Genomic DNA, 16,770 nt, shown 5'->3' with positions numbered 1-16,770 from the left:
TGCATGGCTCACGTGGGGGGCTGGTTCTTCATCCAGAGGGCAAGCGGGGCACCTGACCCCTGGTTTTGGGAGAAGGTTTGAAGCCTGCTGGCTGCGGGCCTCCCTTTGGGGTGTTCTTTGCTTTGAGATGTGAACCGGACACCTTGTGCCGTCCTCTGTGACGGATCCAGTTGCCCCAGGCTGGCAGGTCCTTTTTCTCCTCTGTCTGCAGATCCAGATCTTCCTGCTGAAGATGAACAACAAGAAGCGCATCCTGGTGCGGCTGGAGCGCCTCACCATCTTCATGGTGGAGCAGGAGAACTCCCTGGAGAATGCTGTCTCCTACTACCTGGGCGGCGTGCCCCCGGCTTTGCTGCCCCCCAGGTGGGTCCAGCCCAGATACTCATCTCTGTAGTCTTTGGGGGTGGCCCTGGCCCTTCCCCAGCCACAGCCAGGGCTGCTGGAACTCTGCAGGGAAGGTTCCTCATCCCCCCCATCACCACAGGCTTGAGGATGGGACATCTCCAGTGAGGGATGAGGTGCTGATGGGCGTCACTGAGCCTCCTCGGCCGAGCTGGGTGCTATGAAACAGCCTTGTGCATAAGGCACTGGAGACACGCGTGGCCTCCGTGGTCCCAAGTGCTCTGTTTGAGGGGTTGCAGGGCCAGAACCCCCCCAGGGCTGTCTGATAACGCTGTCTGATAACGCTGTCTGCTCCTCCTGCAGCTTGAAAGCACTCTTCCCCACGGGTGGGCCCATCCGGGGCTGCATGAAGGGCTTGAAGGCCCTTGGCAAGTACGTTGACCTGAAGCGCATGAACACCGTTGGCGTGAGCTACGGGTGCACCTCAGACCTTTTGGTAAGCACGATGTTCTGGCAGCTGGGGAAAGGATCAGAGAACCCCTGGGGCAGGCCCCATCTCCTGTCCATGCAGAAAAGTGCATAAAACCCATGGCCTCTCTGTGCAGGGGGGCAGGGCAAGGTGCCCCACGTGATAGCCATAGCACCAGGCAGACCGAGCGAGAGCCTGGCTGCCTTGCTCCTCTTCCCAGCAGCCTGCAAATGCTGGGCCTGCCTCTCACCTCTCTTCCTTGGCGTCCCTTGCAGGTGGCTCGCTCAGTCAGTGTCCACGGCCACGGCTACCTGACCCTGGCCCTGAAGGACGTGCCAGGGCTGCGGGACTTCTACAGTGGCTTCAGTTTCCAGACGAGCCAGCACGAGGGGCTGCTGTACCACCACGCTACCCAGGTGGGCACCTGCTGGCCCCCCAGTTATCCTGGGCGAGGGGGCAAAAACATTAACTCCTGCTCTGGGGGTGGCAGTGCTCCTCCTTGGGAAAGGGAGGGATTTTGGTGGAGTCAGGGAGGGAATCCACAGTGAAATCTCCACCCTGAGCTCCTGGAGGGTGGTGGTGCCATGGACCCTTGTGCTTTCTGCAGGAGGGGACGTGCCAGGTGTCTCTCCAGAGGGGCCAGCTGGCCTTGAACCTGCTGGATACCAAAATCACCACCGAGAACGCCTACGCAGATGGCCGGGCCCACTACGTGGCCTTCTACAGTGACAGCCGTGGGTACGTGTCCCAGCGGTGCGTGGGGCCCGAGGGGCCAGCCACCACGGGGACCTGCTAAGCCCTCACCGCTCCTCCCTGCCAGGGTGCGGCTGTACGTGGACGACGAGCTGCAGGACATCACGGCAGGGGCCAGGCCCAGCCGGCGGCAGCGACGGCAGGATGCACAGATGTTATTCCAGCTCGGGGGCTCGCCAGAGCCAGGTGCCCTCAGCAACCTCACCGGCTGCATCGCCAACGTCTTTGTCAAGAGGTAAAAGCATCTCTGCACAGATTCAGCCCTATCTGCCTGCCTGGCTGGCCCAGTAACAAAACTTCTTTCTCCCTGCACGTAGGAGGTCAGAGCCACAGATGGTGGTGGACCTGCAACAGAACGTGGAGAGCATCAACGTCACCATGAGCTGTCCCTGGGGAGAGCAGCCACAGCAGCTCCGAGCTGCCCTGAAGAAGGACAGAAGAAAACCCAAGGTACCAGCTGCTGTCAGACCTCTCCACATCCTTCCCCCATCCTCTCCAAGCACCACCTTCACCCCCTTCCTGGGCACCTCTGCCCTGCAGCACTCGCAGGGATGCTCCCCTCACTCCATTCCTTGGTGCAACTCCTGTAGGTATCGGGCAAGCCCCTCTCAAAGGACCGCCGCCATAACCGGGAGGGGCTCTGCCAGCTGCCCCACGCAGCTGAGGGCACCTTCCGCTTTGGGGGCACCCCAAGCAGCCGCTGGGAGTTTGAGGAGATCCCAGCCTCCTTCAGCCAGAGGTGAGGCTCGTTCCATGCTCACCCCACACCCACACAGCCCCAAAAAACACTGCCCGGGGAGCGGTGGCTCCTTGCAGCTGTGGGTGGCAGGGTGCCCCCATCACCCCCCTGTCCCTGCAGGTCCCACTTCTCCCTGGAGGTGAAGCTGAACTCCTCCAACGGGCTGCTCTTCTACGTGGCGGGCAAGCGGGGCACCTTCATGGCTCTCTTTGTCTCCAACGGCCGCTTCGTCTTTGTGGTGGCTGTGGGCAGGCAGCGCCTGCGCATCCGCAGCAAAGACAAGTACCGGGACCGGCGGTGGCACACGGTGAGCAGAGGGCTGGGTTTTGGCAAGGCCTCGCTGAAATGTGTCACTTTCCCCCCCCTGCTGCCACAACCCTGCTCTGAGCATCCCTTCTCAATTGCACATGGGACTCTAACAGCTGTGGCCAGGGCTGCCTGAACGTCTGAGCCAGCCTCCCCCTTCCCCAGGCACGGTTTTGGGGTTCCTCCCACCCCAGGAAGCCCCCAGCCCCAGCACTGACCTTTGGTCCTTGCAGGTCTTCTTCGGCAGAGACCAGCACCGAGCCCAGCTGGTCATCGATGGGCTGCGAGCCCAGGATGCTGCAGTGGCCACCACAGGGCTCTTCATGGCCCAGAGCCCCTTCTACGTGGGGGGGGTCCCAGCTGGAAAAGCCAAGGTTCATGTGCCGGTAAGGGCTCAGCGGTCCCATGGCATCGTGCCATCTCTGGCAGTTCTTGGTCCCATAGTATGGCCCCGTGCCTGCTGTATTTGGCCCCGCTGCACTCACTCTCACGGCCTCTCTCTGCAGGACACATCAGCCTCCAGCTTTGATGGCTGCCTGAGGAACCCGCAGCTGGATGGAAAGCCCCTGGGTGCCCCCTCCTACTCCTTTGGGGTGACGCCATGCTACGAGGGTGCTCTGGAGAGCGGGGTCTTCTTTGCTGCAGAGGGTGGCTCCATCAGCTTAGGTACCCCACAGCAGCCCGGGCTGGTTCCCATGGCCCTGGGAGGGATGTGCCTCCAGGAGGTCCCTTGTCCCCTTCTCACCAGCAGCATTTCATTTTTAGCTGATGCAGTGGCAACTGGGCAGGACCTGGAGGTGTCCCTGGAGGTCCGTCCCCGCAGCGCCTCTGGGCTCATCTTCCACATTGGCACAAGAAGGAGTCACCACCTCCTGCTGTACATGGAGGAGATGAAGGTAACGGGAAGGGCGGCTTCCCCTGGGTTTTCAGAGGCATCTCCTGCCTACCACGCTCAGTTCAGTGAGCTCTGATGGTTTTGTCTCCTGTGCTAGGTCACCGTGAGAGCGAACACTGGGTCTGATGAGTTCCAGACATTGCTGCCGTGCCCATCTCTCTGCGACGGGCAGTGGCACACCATCACAGGTGAGGTGACAGCTCCGGGGTGCTGCTCCCATCCTGCTGCTCTGCTCATACCTCCTAGGTGGAGCCCGGGGCACTTCCTTGGGTATTTAAACCCCAGCTCCCACCTGCATGCAGTTAATCAGGGAGATTGTAGCTGCAATTAAGTGATTTCCTAATTAGAGCCCTTGCCCAGTCTCGTTAGTGCTGTCAGACCTGGTGAGCCCAAGGTACGGGGCGTTTACCAGGTCACAGAGTCACCAGCAAGGCCAGGGCCACCCCAGGACACTGCCAGGCCAGCCCTGGGCTCAGCTCCATCCCACTGGGGGTGAAAGGCTTGGGGCTAAAAGGCTCAGTTGGGTGCAGGTTGGTGCAGTGTGTTCAAAGCCTGCAGTGGGGCCAGGTGACTGAGCAGGAGCCCCACCTGCCTGGGCTCAGCCTTTAATGCATTTGCCATCGGGTGAGTGCTGAGATTTTTGCATTGGGGCCTTTCTGGGGTGGGGATCACAGCCCCTGCTGGGGGAGGGTAGCTCTGCTGTGCAGGAAAACGCCCTGCTTTATGGGCAGCTGCAGTGCCACGAGGCAAGTTTGGGGGGAGGCTCTCCTGACCCCAGGCAGTTCTCAAGCACCACACCAGGGCCTCTGACCAGCCCAGTTTTGCTGTGCTCCAGCACTGGCCGGTGGTGGTGGACTCGTTCTCCAGGTGAGGAAGCAGCACTGACTGACTTTGATTTCTTTTTAAGTTACCAAATGGAAAAACGTCCTCCAGCTCAACGTGGACACGGAACGAAACTACACAATGGGGCCCAGCCAGCCTCCTGCACCCAGCACAAAGGCGACCTTCTACCTGGGAGGGCAGCCAGGTGAGGGGGGGAAAGATGCACTCCAGAACAAAATTCCCCGAAGTGATACTCCTGCTATTGCAAATAAAATGTCCTTAACCCCCTGCCCTGCTACTAGCCCCACTAATGCTTGGTTTTATTTGTTCCTCCAGCAGCAACAGAGCAGGCCAGCACAGCGCCATCGTTACCTCCCCTCCCTCACTATGTGGGCTGTATGAGGAATCTGCTGATCAACCGGAGCCACATGAACCTGCAGCAAACCGGGACCATCAGGGGCTCCGTGGGCCTTAGGGGCTGCCCCGTGCTGTAAGTAAGTGCACCTCAGCGTACGGCCTGGCCGACAGACACCGCCCCGCTCCCTGGGCCCCCACCATCACCTCCTCGTTGCCATTAGCTGTGGCCAAACGTACCAGACCTGCAGCAAATGCAGCGCGAGCCTCCAGGCACCAGGCTGGGGCCAAAACCACGGAGGGGCCACGAATCCATGGGGAAGGAGGGCAGGGGAGGAAGGTGGAGAGAAGGGGGCACTTTAGAGGCATTTTTCACAAATATAACCAAAAAGTTGGAGCAGGATGCGGAGACAGCTCCGACTCCTTCCCCAGTGGTCCAGCATCTGCAACAGGACTCGTGCTGACACGCAGCTCGTGTTAGGAGCAGCTGTCCCTGCCAAACGTGGGCTGAAGCACACAGCAGCTGTGCATCGTGTCCCAAACCCTGTTCCCCTCACACTGCACGTAGGTTTAGGTCACAGAACACTTGAGGCAGTTAGTAACAGTCACAGGCTGTCTTCTGCTAAAGGCTGGAGGCAGTTTCTGTTGTATAATGCAATTAGGACAAACTGGATTAATTCCGTCACTTTTGTGTTTTTATAAGCAAGGCTGCATTGAACCCTGCCCCCAAGGTCAGGCTCGGTTCACCTGCTGCCGTTACACAAATAAAGAGCTCTGCGAGGGGGGGCCTTGGACAAAATTCTGCTCTCAGAATTAGCATCTGCCTATCAGATTAATTTATAAGATTTTAAAAAAAGAGGAACAAAATAGGCTGGAAGAACTGCTGAGCGAAAGCAGGCCGTCACAGCCACCACGGAGCTCTCTGCAGTTACATTCAGCTCTTTGCTACTACTGACAAAGTCCTGTTGTATGAAGCAAGAACCTGTTGTTTGAAAGGGAAGTACTGAAGAAAGGTTACCTCTGTCCGGAGCTGCGATGTCACTTTGCCATCACCTCCCCTGCCACCAGCTGCCTTCTCCCATTCAGCCTAACTCACTCCTGTTACAGTGCAGGCTTCACTTGAACACCACACCTTTTCTCCCAAGACACCTAGTTCACTTGTGCACTTACACATCATTTATATATTTGTGTGTGTATATATATCTAGCCACCTGGGGACAAAATCTTGCTTCTGAAACGGACTTATAACTTATATCATATTGTTTTTTATGAGGGGTAAATATTGTAAAATGGGTTTTTAACATGTCCATCTTCAATGTAATTATGACCTGTTTTTAAGTTGTAGTATTAAAGATGGTCTTTGTAAATCACTGGTACATACTTTGGAGTCAAATAAAGTTTTATGTTATTCTCTTTCATTTTCCTGGTGAAGAGAAAGAATGAGACTAATGTAATAGAAGAGGACTAATCCCCACCTCAGGGAGCAGCACAAGGATGCCCTCTTTGTATTTACCACAAGCAGTACTTCAGCACGTACTGCTTAAGTGCACATCAAACAGAGTGAGAAAACAAAACCAGCATGGCAGATAAAGAAAATTCCTTTATTTGTAGATTTATATAAGCATAATATGAAGTTAGTAATCCTACTGCAGTTGCTTAAGTTAGTATCTAGGATATCTGTAAGGAAGAGCAAATAACTTAATCTAAACTCATATCTTCCTCTTCATCTTTCTTGTCCTTAGAGTCTCCTTCCTTTTGGTCTGACTTCACACTGTTCTGCATTGCTTTGGCAAACGCTTCTACATCTAGAAGTTAAATACATTAGTTACTTTATTTGGCATTTTCTGGAACAGAATTCATTGTCTGCATGAGGTTAAGTGTCATTAGTTGGAAAACAAACCATTGCTCAACAGTGAGAGCCTAGTAGCAGAGAAGAAAACATCAACACTCATTGGCCATCCCATGCACTTTGGGATTTATGCAATTTAAGCTTCTACACAGGCAGTCCTAAGCACTGAATTACTTCCATCATGGAAAAGATTCTAAACGTTCCTCAAGAAAAAGCGGTGCTTTCCCCCTTTCCCAGTACTAAAGGCCCTAGCTCTGAACTTATTTTAGCTGACTCATTGATGACTCTCACAAAAATAAAGTATTGCTTAATGAGCGGCCTGACATCTCCAGCCAGTTGGAGCCCTTTCAAGAAAACACCCAGAAGGCTGCTCAGCTCAGCACCTCCCTCTGCAGAGCCCTGAATTCTCTAACCCCAAGCCTGACATCAGCACCATGGCTTCTGCATGACACCTGAGCCACACTCGCCCTTTGATTTTAAAACCAGCAGTGTAAGAGTCAGCTTCTGACAGCTGCTCAGAATCGTTACCTTCTGCAGTCAAGGGCTATGTATGTGCAGTGCAAAAAAACAACACACAACACAAAACACACACACACAAGAAAGAACCAAACCCAATCACTTCATCACATTCCCCACAGCACTGGTACGTACCGCCTTTATTTGCTGCATCTACTGCCTCTGCGGGTAAGCCGAACTGGCTCATTAGTGGGCCGAGCTGTCCTGAAGCTAAGGCAGCGCTGAACATGCTCAATGCCTGTGAACAGGAGTCAGGAGCATCAAAACCAAGCTTGCATCATGCTTCTCCATCACCAGGTGTCTGTGGCTACTGTGCAATAACCGTGAGGACAGCAGTCCCTGGCTGTTTCCACTCCCTGTTTTGGCACGTTGACCACGTGGCCCACCTGGGAGCAGGCTCTACCCTTTTTAGAACAAATAAACACAAAAAAAACAACCCAACAACCTACTGCACTGGGGCCAGGCTTGGAAATGCCTCTACACCACAGGCCCTGTGAGTGTTCTGAAAGGAGGAGCAGTGGTTGTTCCTGAACAACTACATGCCAGTAAGCCCAAGTGAACAAGCTGTACTGGACCGAGCAGGAAACAATCACAGTGACGGAACCTCCTGGCACCCCAGCACAGGGATGCCCAGCTTAGGCACAGGATGCGCAGTCATCAGGTCACTGCTCAACAACAGCCCTCATTTCTGAAGCCCTGTCTGCGTAAGGCTTGCCACGGTTTAAGCTAAAAACATTCTTTAGCCAATAAAATTTTGTATACTGACAAATTTCAGTCACTGTAAGTTCAGGCTGGCCTAAAATACACATTTAATCTGAGCAGTACATCCAGATGGACACTCCTGGAATTACATACTAGTGTTTCAGGAGGGAAAAGGGAAGTAGTGCTATAAACATCAGCATCTCTTCCCTTCTATGTATTTGTTCTAATGATTGAACTTTAAAGGGACTGCTTACAGCCCACTCTGACAGGCAATAGTGAATTTGCTGCTACTCAGCTGTCACTTGCCAGAGAGCATTTGTAACAATGGCAAAGGTAAAGCCCCATTCCAAAAGAAAGTAAAAAACAAACAAAAAAAAAACCCTTTGTGATCTGCCCTTGGGTGGCCACAGGCAGGATGAACCAGTGCTCCACTACATCGTGTCCCTCCTCCCTCCCACTTCTACAGATCAAATTCCTGCTCTGAGCAGTGGCAGGGACCTAAAAAAGCCAGGCAAGATGAATCCCAAGGGACACCCAAGGGAGGAGGGAAGGAGAACTGTGCCCTGACCGCTACCTGCTGGAACTGCGGAGATGTCAGCGTGTTCTGGATCTCCTCTGCAGTCTGCGGCAGGGATTCCCCGGAGGGAAGGTAAGGCATCAGCCGCTCCTGAACTTCAGCGTTGGCCAGAATGGGAGCCATTATCTCGGGAGTCAGAACAGTTGCCAGGTCAACTAGGAAGAAAATGAACGTCTGGCTGTTAGACTACAGACAAACCCCACATCTTGTCATATAAACCAGTGTTTCAGCAGAGTACTGAAAGGCATTTAGCACACTGCTGCCATCTCCCTCCCTCTCTCAGTTCTGGAGTGAGGATAAGATTCCTGAAGCAGCCAAGAAGATCAGCACTCAAAATAAATAAATATATAAACATTTAAGAGAGCTTTCAAACCCATTTGGAACAGGACAGGACAGTAAAAACAGCTCTGCCTGGCCAGAACACCGCTACCTTGCTGCCCTCCTGCTCCAGACGGCACGTTCATGGTAGCTAAAATGTTCTGAAGGTCGCTCAGCTGGATGGGCTGGGTCGGGCTCGTGGCCGAGCTGGTTCCGTTACCCGAACTTGGGACGGGGCTCGGGCTGGTCACGGAGGCAGCCGCAGGAACGGACGGGGCAGGCGTGACGCGCGTAGAAGAAGTCGTGGAAGATGGTGTCACAGCAGCTGACTGGCTGCGAGAGCTGGAAAGACAATTAGCGCGGAGTTAATTCCCTGCAAAAACAGCTCTGCCTCTTCTTTTCAAAAAGCTTCTTTTCAAAATACAACGAAAATCCGTATCCTCATTTCAGTGAGGTAACAAGCAGTCTTAGTTCCCATCATTTTTCCCTTCAGTTGGCCACAATTCCTCCCATGTGAGCAGCAGGAATTCAGAAGAAGCTCCAGACTGGGAGCACAGGGGCGCCCTACCTTGATGAGGAGCTGCTGGTCGGGGGTCCCCCACTTCCAAGCAGACTGGCCAGCCCGGGACCTGTCAGCGCACCCAGCCCACCTTCCGCAAACATAAGAGAAGAAGGGGTTTAGAGATTTGTTTCTTTTCAGGTTTCCCACACCTCTCTGGTCCAGAGAGGTCACTCTTGTACCTGAAAGGTTTTATTGCTAAAATAAAGGAGGGGGTGAAAGAGCCCAGACCAACCCCCACCCACTCCCTCTGTAACTAAACAGCTCTCGTTACCTGAGCTTGCATCCCCGTTAGAAACCTGCCTTACTTGCATGTTTTAGAAATTACTCAATTTCTGGATGTACACAAGGATGAAATGACTTCGGTTCGTGCCGTACACGCCTGACTGTTGCAACAGAGCTCTTTCTCTCTCCCTTTATCTGCTAGCTTCCAAAAATCCAACCAGTCCGTAAATTTTAAAGCCAAGGCCCCCAGAAGACTGCAGAGGCAGCCCCTGAGGCACCACTGCTGCCTCCCCCCCATACCTGCAGTTTTTGCAGCTTCACACCTAACGCAGAGATGTAGCAGCAGCAGCAGAGTCCTTCAACGCCCCCCAGGCAGAGCCAAGTGAGAACAACCCTGCACAGAACCAACGTGCTCCCAGGACAGTGACCGAGAAACGCAGCAGGAAACCACCAGAAAACCACCACCGGACCTTCAGCCAACGTGCCAAGAAATCAGCCCAGAGCCTCCTTCACCCACACCACGTCCAGCCACCAGGGAATTGCTGCAGCCCCACGAACACCAGCTGAGGAGCTGGGGAGAGGCTCAGCTCCTGGGTGCAGCGGAGCTGTCAGTGACCAACTGTCCCCTACAATCCCTCTGAGCCATGATCAGCAAACGTTCATCACACGCCTCCCATTCGGTGCCTTCTCGCACCACAGCTGCTTGGACGCACTTTTCTACCCTGCCTTCATCATCCAGCTCCTGGGAAATTTCTGCAGGCAGGGAGGGCAGAACAGCAGCGCTCTGAGCACCCTGATCAACAGACCACAGGCGGTCAGAGCAAGCTGCAGCCACCTGCTGCCCTCATGCGCTCCGTGCTTTGTACAGGAGCGCCCCAGAATTGTGGAACCCAGCCTGCAGGGCCTGCCCTGTGCTCGCTCCCACAGCAGCAGGAACACCAGGGTGAAAAAAAAAACAACCAGGCCACACCGCGTGCTGCTCTGCCCAGCTTGGCCTCGCTCAGAAAAGTTTACCCAGGAGCTGCAACAGAAGCAAAGTCCCGAGAGATGCAAACCAGATGTCAGAGAACCCGATGCTACCCAGGGAAGAGATCCACACGGACTCACCACAACCACTGCCTGCTGAGGCAAGCAGATGGCTCTGAGTTACGTGTCGAGCTGTCTTACGGCTAGATGTAAAGGCAAAGAAAGAAGAGCTGCTGAAAAAACGTGTTGAGAATAAGAGGAAGGAAGTTTCAGGAGTCACGTGAAGCTTCAAGAAGGAAGCAAGAAGGTCTTTTCCAAACACATCCTAGGAAGTCAGAACCTTTCAACGCTAACGTTAGATTTGCATCTGAACATCCCACCAGCGCCAGATCTGCATCTGAAGCCTACAATTAATTACACTACTGCTAGAGCCACAAAGATGGACTTTGGAGCTTACGCACAGAACCTCAGTCATTGCCACCTGCTGCTAGGTATTCCTTTGCCTTCCGGGGTCTGATTTCTCAGTAAATGCTCTGCTGGCCTTGGAGCACGGGCAGCGCTGAGAACACCGCTGCAGTGACTCCAGCGCCCCTCTAACTCCCTTTAGGAAAAGCAGAGCAGTGGTTCAAGCTCTCCCCAGAAGAAAAAGCCCTAAGCTGACTACACATTGCTGCAGGGCGGGTACGCTCCAACCTTCCTCATGAACTCCGCTCTGCACACAAATATTCACTGGATCAGAGACGATGCAAGCCAGAGCCCACAGCTGGGATGCTCACCCAGGAGCCCCTGGTTTTCAGTTCCTGCTCCAGTGAATATTTAGGAGGAAGAGGAAGGGGTTTAAAAACAAGAACAACAACAAAAAAAAGGCAGAAGATTCAGCAGAGCAAGGAGCAGAGCCTATGTTCCTTGCAGACAGCAAGTGCCATCTGGATTTGGTACCCCTCATTTCCTGCCTTTTTTTTTTTTTTTTTTTTTTTTGCCCCACAGCTCACGTTTGAGGCAGGGCCTTGCTGCTTTCTCACGGGAAAGAAGCGCTATTCAGATCAATAGCACTACTTGAAAATATCGTCAGGTAAGATTTAACCTGGCAGGAGAAAATACCATTTTGGCATAAAGATATTAAAGCATTTTACCAAGTCCTCCTAAGCCCGTTGGTCCGATCAGCTGCATGAGCTGGTTATGGCTCATGTTTCCAAGAAGGCTTTGCAAGCCACCCTCACCTAAAAACAAAAACATTCTGAAACACAACATATTCACAGAGGTTTTTTTCACAGCACTCCGGCTCAAACAGCAGGAGATTAATTGGCATCACATTCTGTACGGAAAAAACAGTTTCAAGTGTTTACTAATTCATGATGCTCATAAAAGATAAATGCAACTCGGCTTCATAAAAAGGTAAGACTCCAGAGAATCTGCTGGAATCAAGCTCCTTCTTCTGGCAGTCTTAACTTTCAGCCTGCACCTATTACAACAGCGCAGTTTATTTTGCTAAAAGCCCGTTTATACTTCTGGCATTAACATTGTCCCCAACTCACCCTCCAAAGCTAGCAGGAATGTCTCAATGCCTCCCTAAGGAGCTACAAGTGCTAAATCTAAACAAGGGCCTCGCGCGGAAGAGCAGGGAACGGACTGTACCTCCCAGCGCCGAGAGCTCGTGGCCTCCGCTCGCATTCCCACCCAAAGCGCCGGGCATTGGGGGATTGTTGAGGTACTCGTTCACTTTGCGGCAGTGCTCTTCGTCCTTGTCAGTCTTCGGTTCCTGCAAGGAAGCCGCTCTTGGTACAAGGCGAGCTGGCAGCGGGTCGTCCCCGGACCTTTACCGTTTACTTGCCACAAACCTGCATCCAGAAGAAGAGCCGCTTGGATCCCGCCTTGAACTTCAATACGTACACGCGGCCGGTCGTGCACTGCGGCACCCTCTTGAACTCGCAGTCATCGGGGAAAATGATCAAATCCTGGAAGAGGCGGCGGGAGGGAGGAGCAGGCGTCACAGGGATGTCACTTCCAGCCTCCCCGAGCCCCCTGCCCTCCTCCCGTCCGTCCCAAAGCCCCGCGGCTCCGCCAGCCCTGGGGGACCCCCTCTGCCCTCGGATCCCCTCCTGGGAGCTCCCTGCGCGGTGCCGCGGCCCGAGGCCTCCCCTGGGCGCCCCACTCACGTCCTCCACGGTGCCCGAGGCGCGGTCCTTCCAGCAGAAGTGGATGAGGGAGTCGTCGGTCTGCTGGATGTACACGAGCCCTTTCCGTTTGTCCGGCGTCACGGTGCTGCCCTTCAGCGCCATCTTCCCGGCGCGGAACTCCACCAGGTATTTGCTGGACGAGCCCCGGGAGCCCGGCACCAGGCTGGGGAACAGCGCGCCCGAGGACATCCTGCGGCCGTGAGGGGCGGGGGGGTGAGGGGAGCGCTCAGGGACCCGGGACGAGGCCGCCCGGCCCCGCTCCGCCCTCACCGAGCCCCGCGGCCTCCCCTCAGGGCCCGGGGCCGCCTCAACCCCCTCAGGGCCCGGCCCCGCTCCCCACCCCCCCCCCGGTACCTGCCGCCGCCGCTGCCGCCGCCGTCTGCCTCAGGCCCCGCGCCGCTGCCGCTTCCTGCCCCGCGCTCCGGAAGCCCGCCCACAAGTGGGCGGGGCGAACCCCGCTCGGCCCCCCGCGGTTGGGCAGCGCGGCTGTCACTCAAGCGGCGGCCCGCCCCTCCCCCGCCTGCTGTGTCATCACGGCGGGAAGATGGCGGCGCTGCCCCTCCCCCCCTCCAAATCCCCCCCCCCCTCTGAGGGGCCGCGCGGCCCTGTGTGGAAACAGAGATGTTCAATAAAAGTCAATAAAATGCCGTTTATTAAACGTAAATCCCACTCAGGGAGAGGCTGTGGGGTGCACGGGGCCGGGCAGGGCTGAGGCCTGGGGTAACACCTCTGGGAGGCAGTTACCTGAGCGGTCCTGGGAGGGATTTTTTTTTTTAATTCCGATTTGAAACCCAATGTTGATGAGAAGTAGGTGTCAGTTACTAAACAGCAGTAAATAGTGCTTTTTAGTCCTGTTTCCTGGCTAATTTAGGGGATACACTTCCCATCTGCATTAATTTGGGTTAACACCAATTCCATAAGAGGCCGATGTCTGGAAGCAGCTGCTCCCCCCCTGCAGCTAAAATCGCCTCAAAGACACAACTGAAAAGTCACACACTTAATTTTTTCCTCCCACCACAACTCAGCAAAAGCCCCGGCCCTGGGCACGTCCCTGGACAGAGGGCACAGATCACCACAGCTCACCCCAGGGGCTGCTCTCACCCCTCACCCCACAGGTCCCCCACAGGACACCACAGTGGGTCCCAAGCTGCGATTTAAATCGCTTTTTGCCCGATAGCATCACCGTGATAACAAAAAGGGACCCGGCTGTGGCCGAGCAGCAAAGCCAGAGCCATCCCCAACAGTTTTCTTGCCCTAGAACGCGAGTCTCACTTCACAAAAACCTCTCTCTCACCACCTAGAGGCCCAAAGGGAATTAAGTATTTATTATAATCTCTTTCTAGATGGTTTCTCTACATAGTCGTATTAACATATACTAACACATTTATCTTATATACAGTGTTTAATCAAGTTATAAAAGTGACATTCTTTTAAAAGGTGCAAAGTTATTAAAGTTTTGACATGTAAACTACTGAGGCGAGATCTGCATTTAAAATAAAACTTTTTCACTTTCAGAGCAATCACAATGTGGTTTAGGCATCCCACGGCTAGCCAGGCATAATTTTTTTTGGCAGCAATGAGAAAATATTTTGTTAATGCTTTCAATGAAGAACAATAAATTAAAAGAACAGATTTGGAACCAATCTGAAATTTCACTAAGAACATTACACTAAGGGAAGGGGAGAACGGGGTAAAAGACATAACTAAAGAAGTGTTCTTATTTTAGAAACCTTTCCAGTTCATTTTTAAATTCCATGAAAATGCTATCCTGAAGTTTTGATTAAACGTGTTGTTACATTTGTCTCTGGTTTTGCATAATGAAAAGGGTTTAGTTCTTTGAATTAGAATTACAACCTAGAGGAGAGAGATGCTAACCTGTACATTCCTTCTCAAAACCAGAGTATTTCTTTAGCAATTACTCTTTTCCATTCTGGTAATTCTATTTATATGTATTGTTTTAGAAACATGACTCAAACTTTAAACATATTATTTAGTTCAAGCAAGTTTTAAACTCCCAGATGTTAAACTGGCTTAAACTGAATATTTTCAATCCTCATCCAATATAAATGGCTCCCCAGTCAGCTTGCAGGGAGTCTGCAAGGAGGATTACAGTGCTTGGAACACTCATTAAAATCCATTTTTTATAAAAAGGATGAAAGTGTTTTTATGCTGTCCCATACAGATCAGCACGGACTTTTTAAAAGTGTCTATGCATTTATTAGGAGAAAATACAAACTTACTGTCTGAACCTTATTACCATGTCTAGCTCGTGTGTTTGAAAAACTTGCAATCAGCTCAAAGCATGATTTCTGACAACGGAATAAAGTTGTCATGAGCATGTTCAGATTTGGCCCTTTTTATTGCCCTGAAATTTTACAATTTCTCCCATTTTTCCAAAGAGGAAGAAAACAAAATCCCCCCAATTTAAAGTTAATCCAATCATTAGATGCTTACTTTGAGACAAAAATGTTTCTCTCTGTATGTGCATTTTCTTTTGCTTTTTAATCCTGTAGCTGGGATGGAAGAACAATCTACTCTTTCGATGAAGCCACAAATGTGTTTAGGCATCAGTTGGATTGATTCTTCTACATATTCCTCAAGGTGCTGATGGTCAACACCAGCAATTGCTGAATTTTACCGTAAACCTAACAGTAGTGTAGCCACTCTCCATTTTTGCCTAGTTACTCGATTAGAAGCTTTCATAAAAGAACAAACAACCGTAGGATTAGTTTTAATTACTGGACCTAAGTTTTCAAGCCTCCTTTCCCCCTCTCCCCCCCAAGAAGTATACCACTTTGAAAGAAAATGAAAGCATCAGTTCAGTAATTGATCTGTAGCTCAGTTATGTCCAATATTATCTGGCTTCGATGTTTCGATATGGAACAAAAAAATCCCACGTCTATGACATTACGTGCTCACAGAAAACATGTAAAAGGTATAACTATGCCACAGCTTTAAATTGATTCTGCTTTTTCACAACATACAAAACAGACATGACCTAATAAAGAAAAAACATGCAAACAAAAACATCCTGGAAATATGAACCTGTGTGGATATATATACCAAGTGCTTCCAAATAAAAGTTTAGTCTAGAAGCGTACACAGTGCCAAAGCTGCCAAAAGTAGTGTGGAAGATCTAAGCCTCCAAGTGGTAGCAAGCAATATATTTTACATTGTAACCACCTCTACATTCCTACAATTGCTTCTGAAGCTTCTCTTATTTTCAGAACAGCATTTGACTTCAGAAAAAGCACACAATTTTTAATGCACCTTTCTCTTCTCTTAACATATACTTTTATGTAATTTTATCACAGGTATACAGCTTAATGCTCACAGTGTCCAAAAATTGTGAAGACTCTGTAACAGACAACTACAGTTTGAGAAGCTAAAGTTGTTTCTTGTTTCTCCAAGTCTTTGAATTATTAAATCATGTTGAGAGAGAGGGGCCAGGAGCTCCAATCCCCGTATAGTGCTACATACCGTATGAAAGTTTCACATGCATCTCTTCACAGGAACAGTACTAGATTTTATCACGTTGGTACCATATCAACTTTTCATCCCTGCTCCAAGTTCAGAAGACTTCAGATTCTTCACTATTGTACTAAGAGGATATTATCTCTATTTTATTAAAGTTACACAGTTTTCAAGGATGTTATGAGCTCTACCAGATACAGCATACCTTCCTGACAAAAATGAGGGTGGAAAAAAATGAAGAACCAAAGGTCCCTTTAAAAATTAGTGAAAACATGATGATTTCGGGTGCAGCTTTATGGGAAGAACGCAACAGTATTTAAATATTTGGCAATCCAACATTAGTGATAATTAAATCCTTGATTGTTGACTGATGTTTTGTTAAAATTTACTTAGAAAAGCTGTTTTTTGCTATTAACAAAACCAGAGTAACTGGCTTAGAATGAAATCTAGTGATGTCCAGATGAGATGAGCAATTGGTTCCATAATTTCAGTATATGTCTGGACAGTCTGAGAAATTTCTATCAAAATAGCCACCTGAGTACAGCCAATCTGAAGTCCCAGTGTATGGGTTAGTGCCTTGATGAAACCATCTGTGAAAAAAATAATAAAAAGAAGGCAAACTGTTAGAAGAGTGGAAAGAAACAAACAAAAAAAGACTTTGTTTCTTTCACAAGAACGTTGTTAAAAGACACTGGTATTTCTTACTGGAAAAAAAAAACACTCTGTA

At 51.3% G+C, this 16,770-nt stretch overlaps 3 protein-coding genes across 11 annotated transcripts in view; 1 reads left to right on the top strand and 2 right to left on the bottom strand.

Moving 5' to 3' along the window:
* Positions 1–6,098, top strand: part of LAMA5 (laminin subunit alpha 5) — an 84,838-nt gene extending 78,740 nt beyond the window's left edge. For 3 of the 4 annotated variants that reach the window (XM_072026570.1, XM_072026568.1, XM_038166493.2), the window contains exons 67-80: positions 212–363; positions 706–838; positions 1,087–1,227; positions 1,419–1,549; positions 1,632–1,799; positions 1,882–2,014; positions 2,155–2,303; positions 2,424–2,610; positions 2,843–2,995; positions 3,116–3,275; positions 3,375–3,505; positions 3,602–3,692; positions 4,412–4,531; positions 4,663–6,098. In XM_072026570.1, coding sequence (XP_071882671.1) covers positions 212–363; positions 706–838; positions 1,087–1,227; positions 1,419–1,549; positions 1,632–1,799; positions 1,882–2,014; positions 2,155–2,303; positions 2,424–2,610; positions 2,843–2,995; positions 3,116–3,275; positions 3,375–3,505; positions 3,602–3,692; positions 4,412–4,531; positions 4,663–4,820 — 2,007 coding nt within the window. In that variant the 3' untranslated portion in view covers positions 4,821–6,098. The remainder of the gene's footprint in view (positions 1–211; positions 364–705; positions 839–1,086; positions 1,228–1,418; positions 1,550–1,631; positions 1,800–1,881; positions 2,015–2,154; positions 2,304–2,423; positions 2,611–2,842; positions 2,996–3,115; positions 3,276–3,374; positions 3,506–3,601; positions 3,693–4,411; positions 4,532–4,662) is intronic. The other variant, XM_072026569.1, reaches the window with a different exon arrangement.
* A 164-nt stretch (positions 6,099–6,262) lies between these two features.
* Positions 6,263–13,076, bottom strand: ADRM1 (ADRM1 26S proteasome ubiquitin receptor). Of its 2 annotated transcripts, XM_038166494.2 has the most exons (10): positions 12,924–13,076; positions 12,549–12,759; positions 12,231–12,347; positions 12,028–12,151; positions 11,526–11,612; positions 9,211–9,292; positions 8,755–8,984; positions 8,322–8,479; positions 7,181–7,283; positions 6,263–6,485 (listed from the first exon to the last, which is right to left on the bottom strand). In XM_038166494.2, exons 2-10 carry the CDS (start codon positions 12,756–12,758, stop codon positions 6,379–6,381), a joined length of 1,218 nt encoding a protein of 405 aa, XP_038022422.1. In that variant the 5' UTR covers position 12,759; positions 12,924–13,076; the 3' UTR covers positions 6,263–6,378. The 2 variants fall into 2 exon arrangements, with proteins under 2 accessions (XP_038022422.1, XP_038022423.1); XM_038166495.2 differs by lacking the exon at positions 11,526–11,612 and having other exon boundaries at positions 12,924–13,052.
* A 791-nt stretch (positions 13,077–13,867) lies between these two features.
* OSBPL2 (oxysterol binding protein like 2) overlaps positions 13,868–16,770 on the bottom strand; it is a 35,715-nt gene continuing 32,812 nt past the window's right edge. For all 5 annotated transcript variants that reach the window (XM_072026572.1, XM_072026573.1, XM_072026575.1 and 2 more), the window contains one exon: positions 13,868–16,633. In XM_072026572.1, the coding sequence (XP_071882673.1) occupies positions 16,531–16,633 (103 nt within the window). In that variant the 3' untranslated portion in view covers positions 13,868–16,530. The remainder of the gene's footprint in view (positions 16,634–16,770) is intronic.

The sequence above is a fragment of the Anas platyrhynchos genome, chromosome 21 (genome assembly GCF_047663525.1).
Source record: "Anas platyrhynchos isolate ZD024472 breed Pekin duck chromosome 21, IASCAAS_PekinDuck_T2T, whole genome shotgun sequence".
In the NCBI taxonomy this organism is placed as follows: Eukaryota; Metazoa; Chordata; class Aves; order Anseriformes; family Anatidae; genus Anas; species Anas platyrhynchos.
Note: the sequence above shows the minus strand (reverse complement) of the source record. Positions and strands in the feature narration are given on the sequence as shown.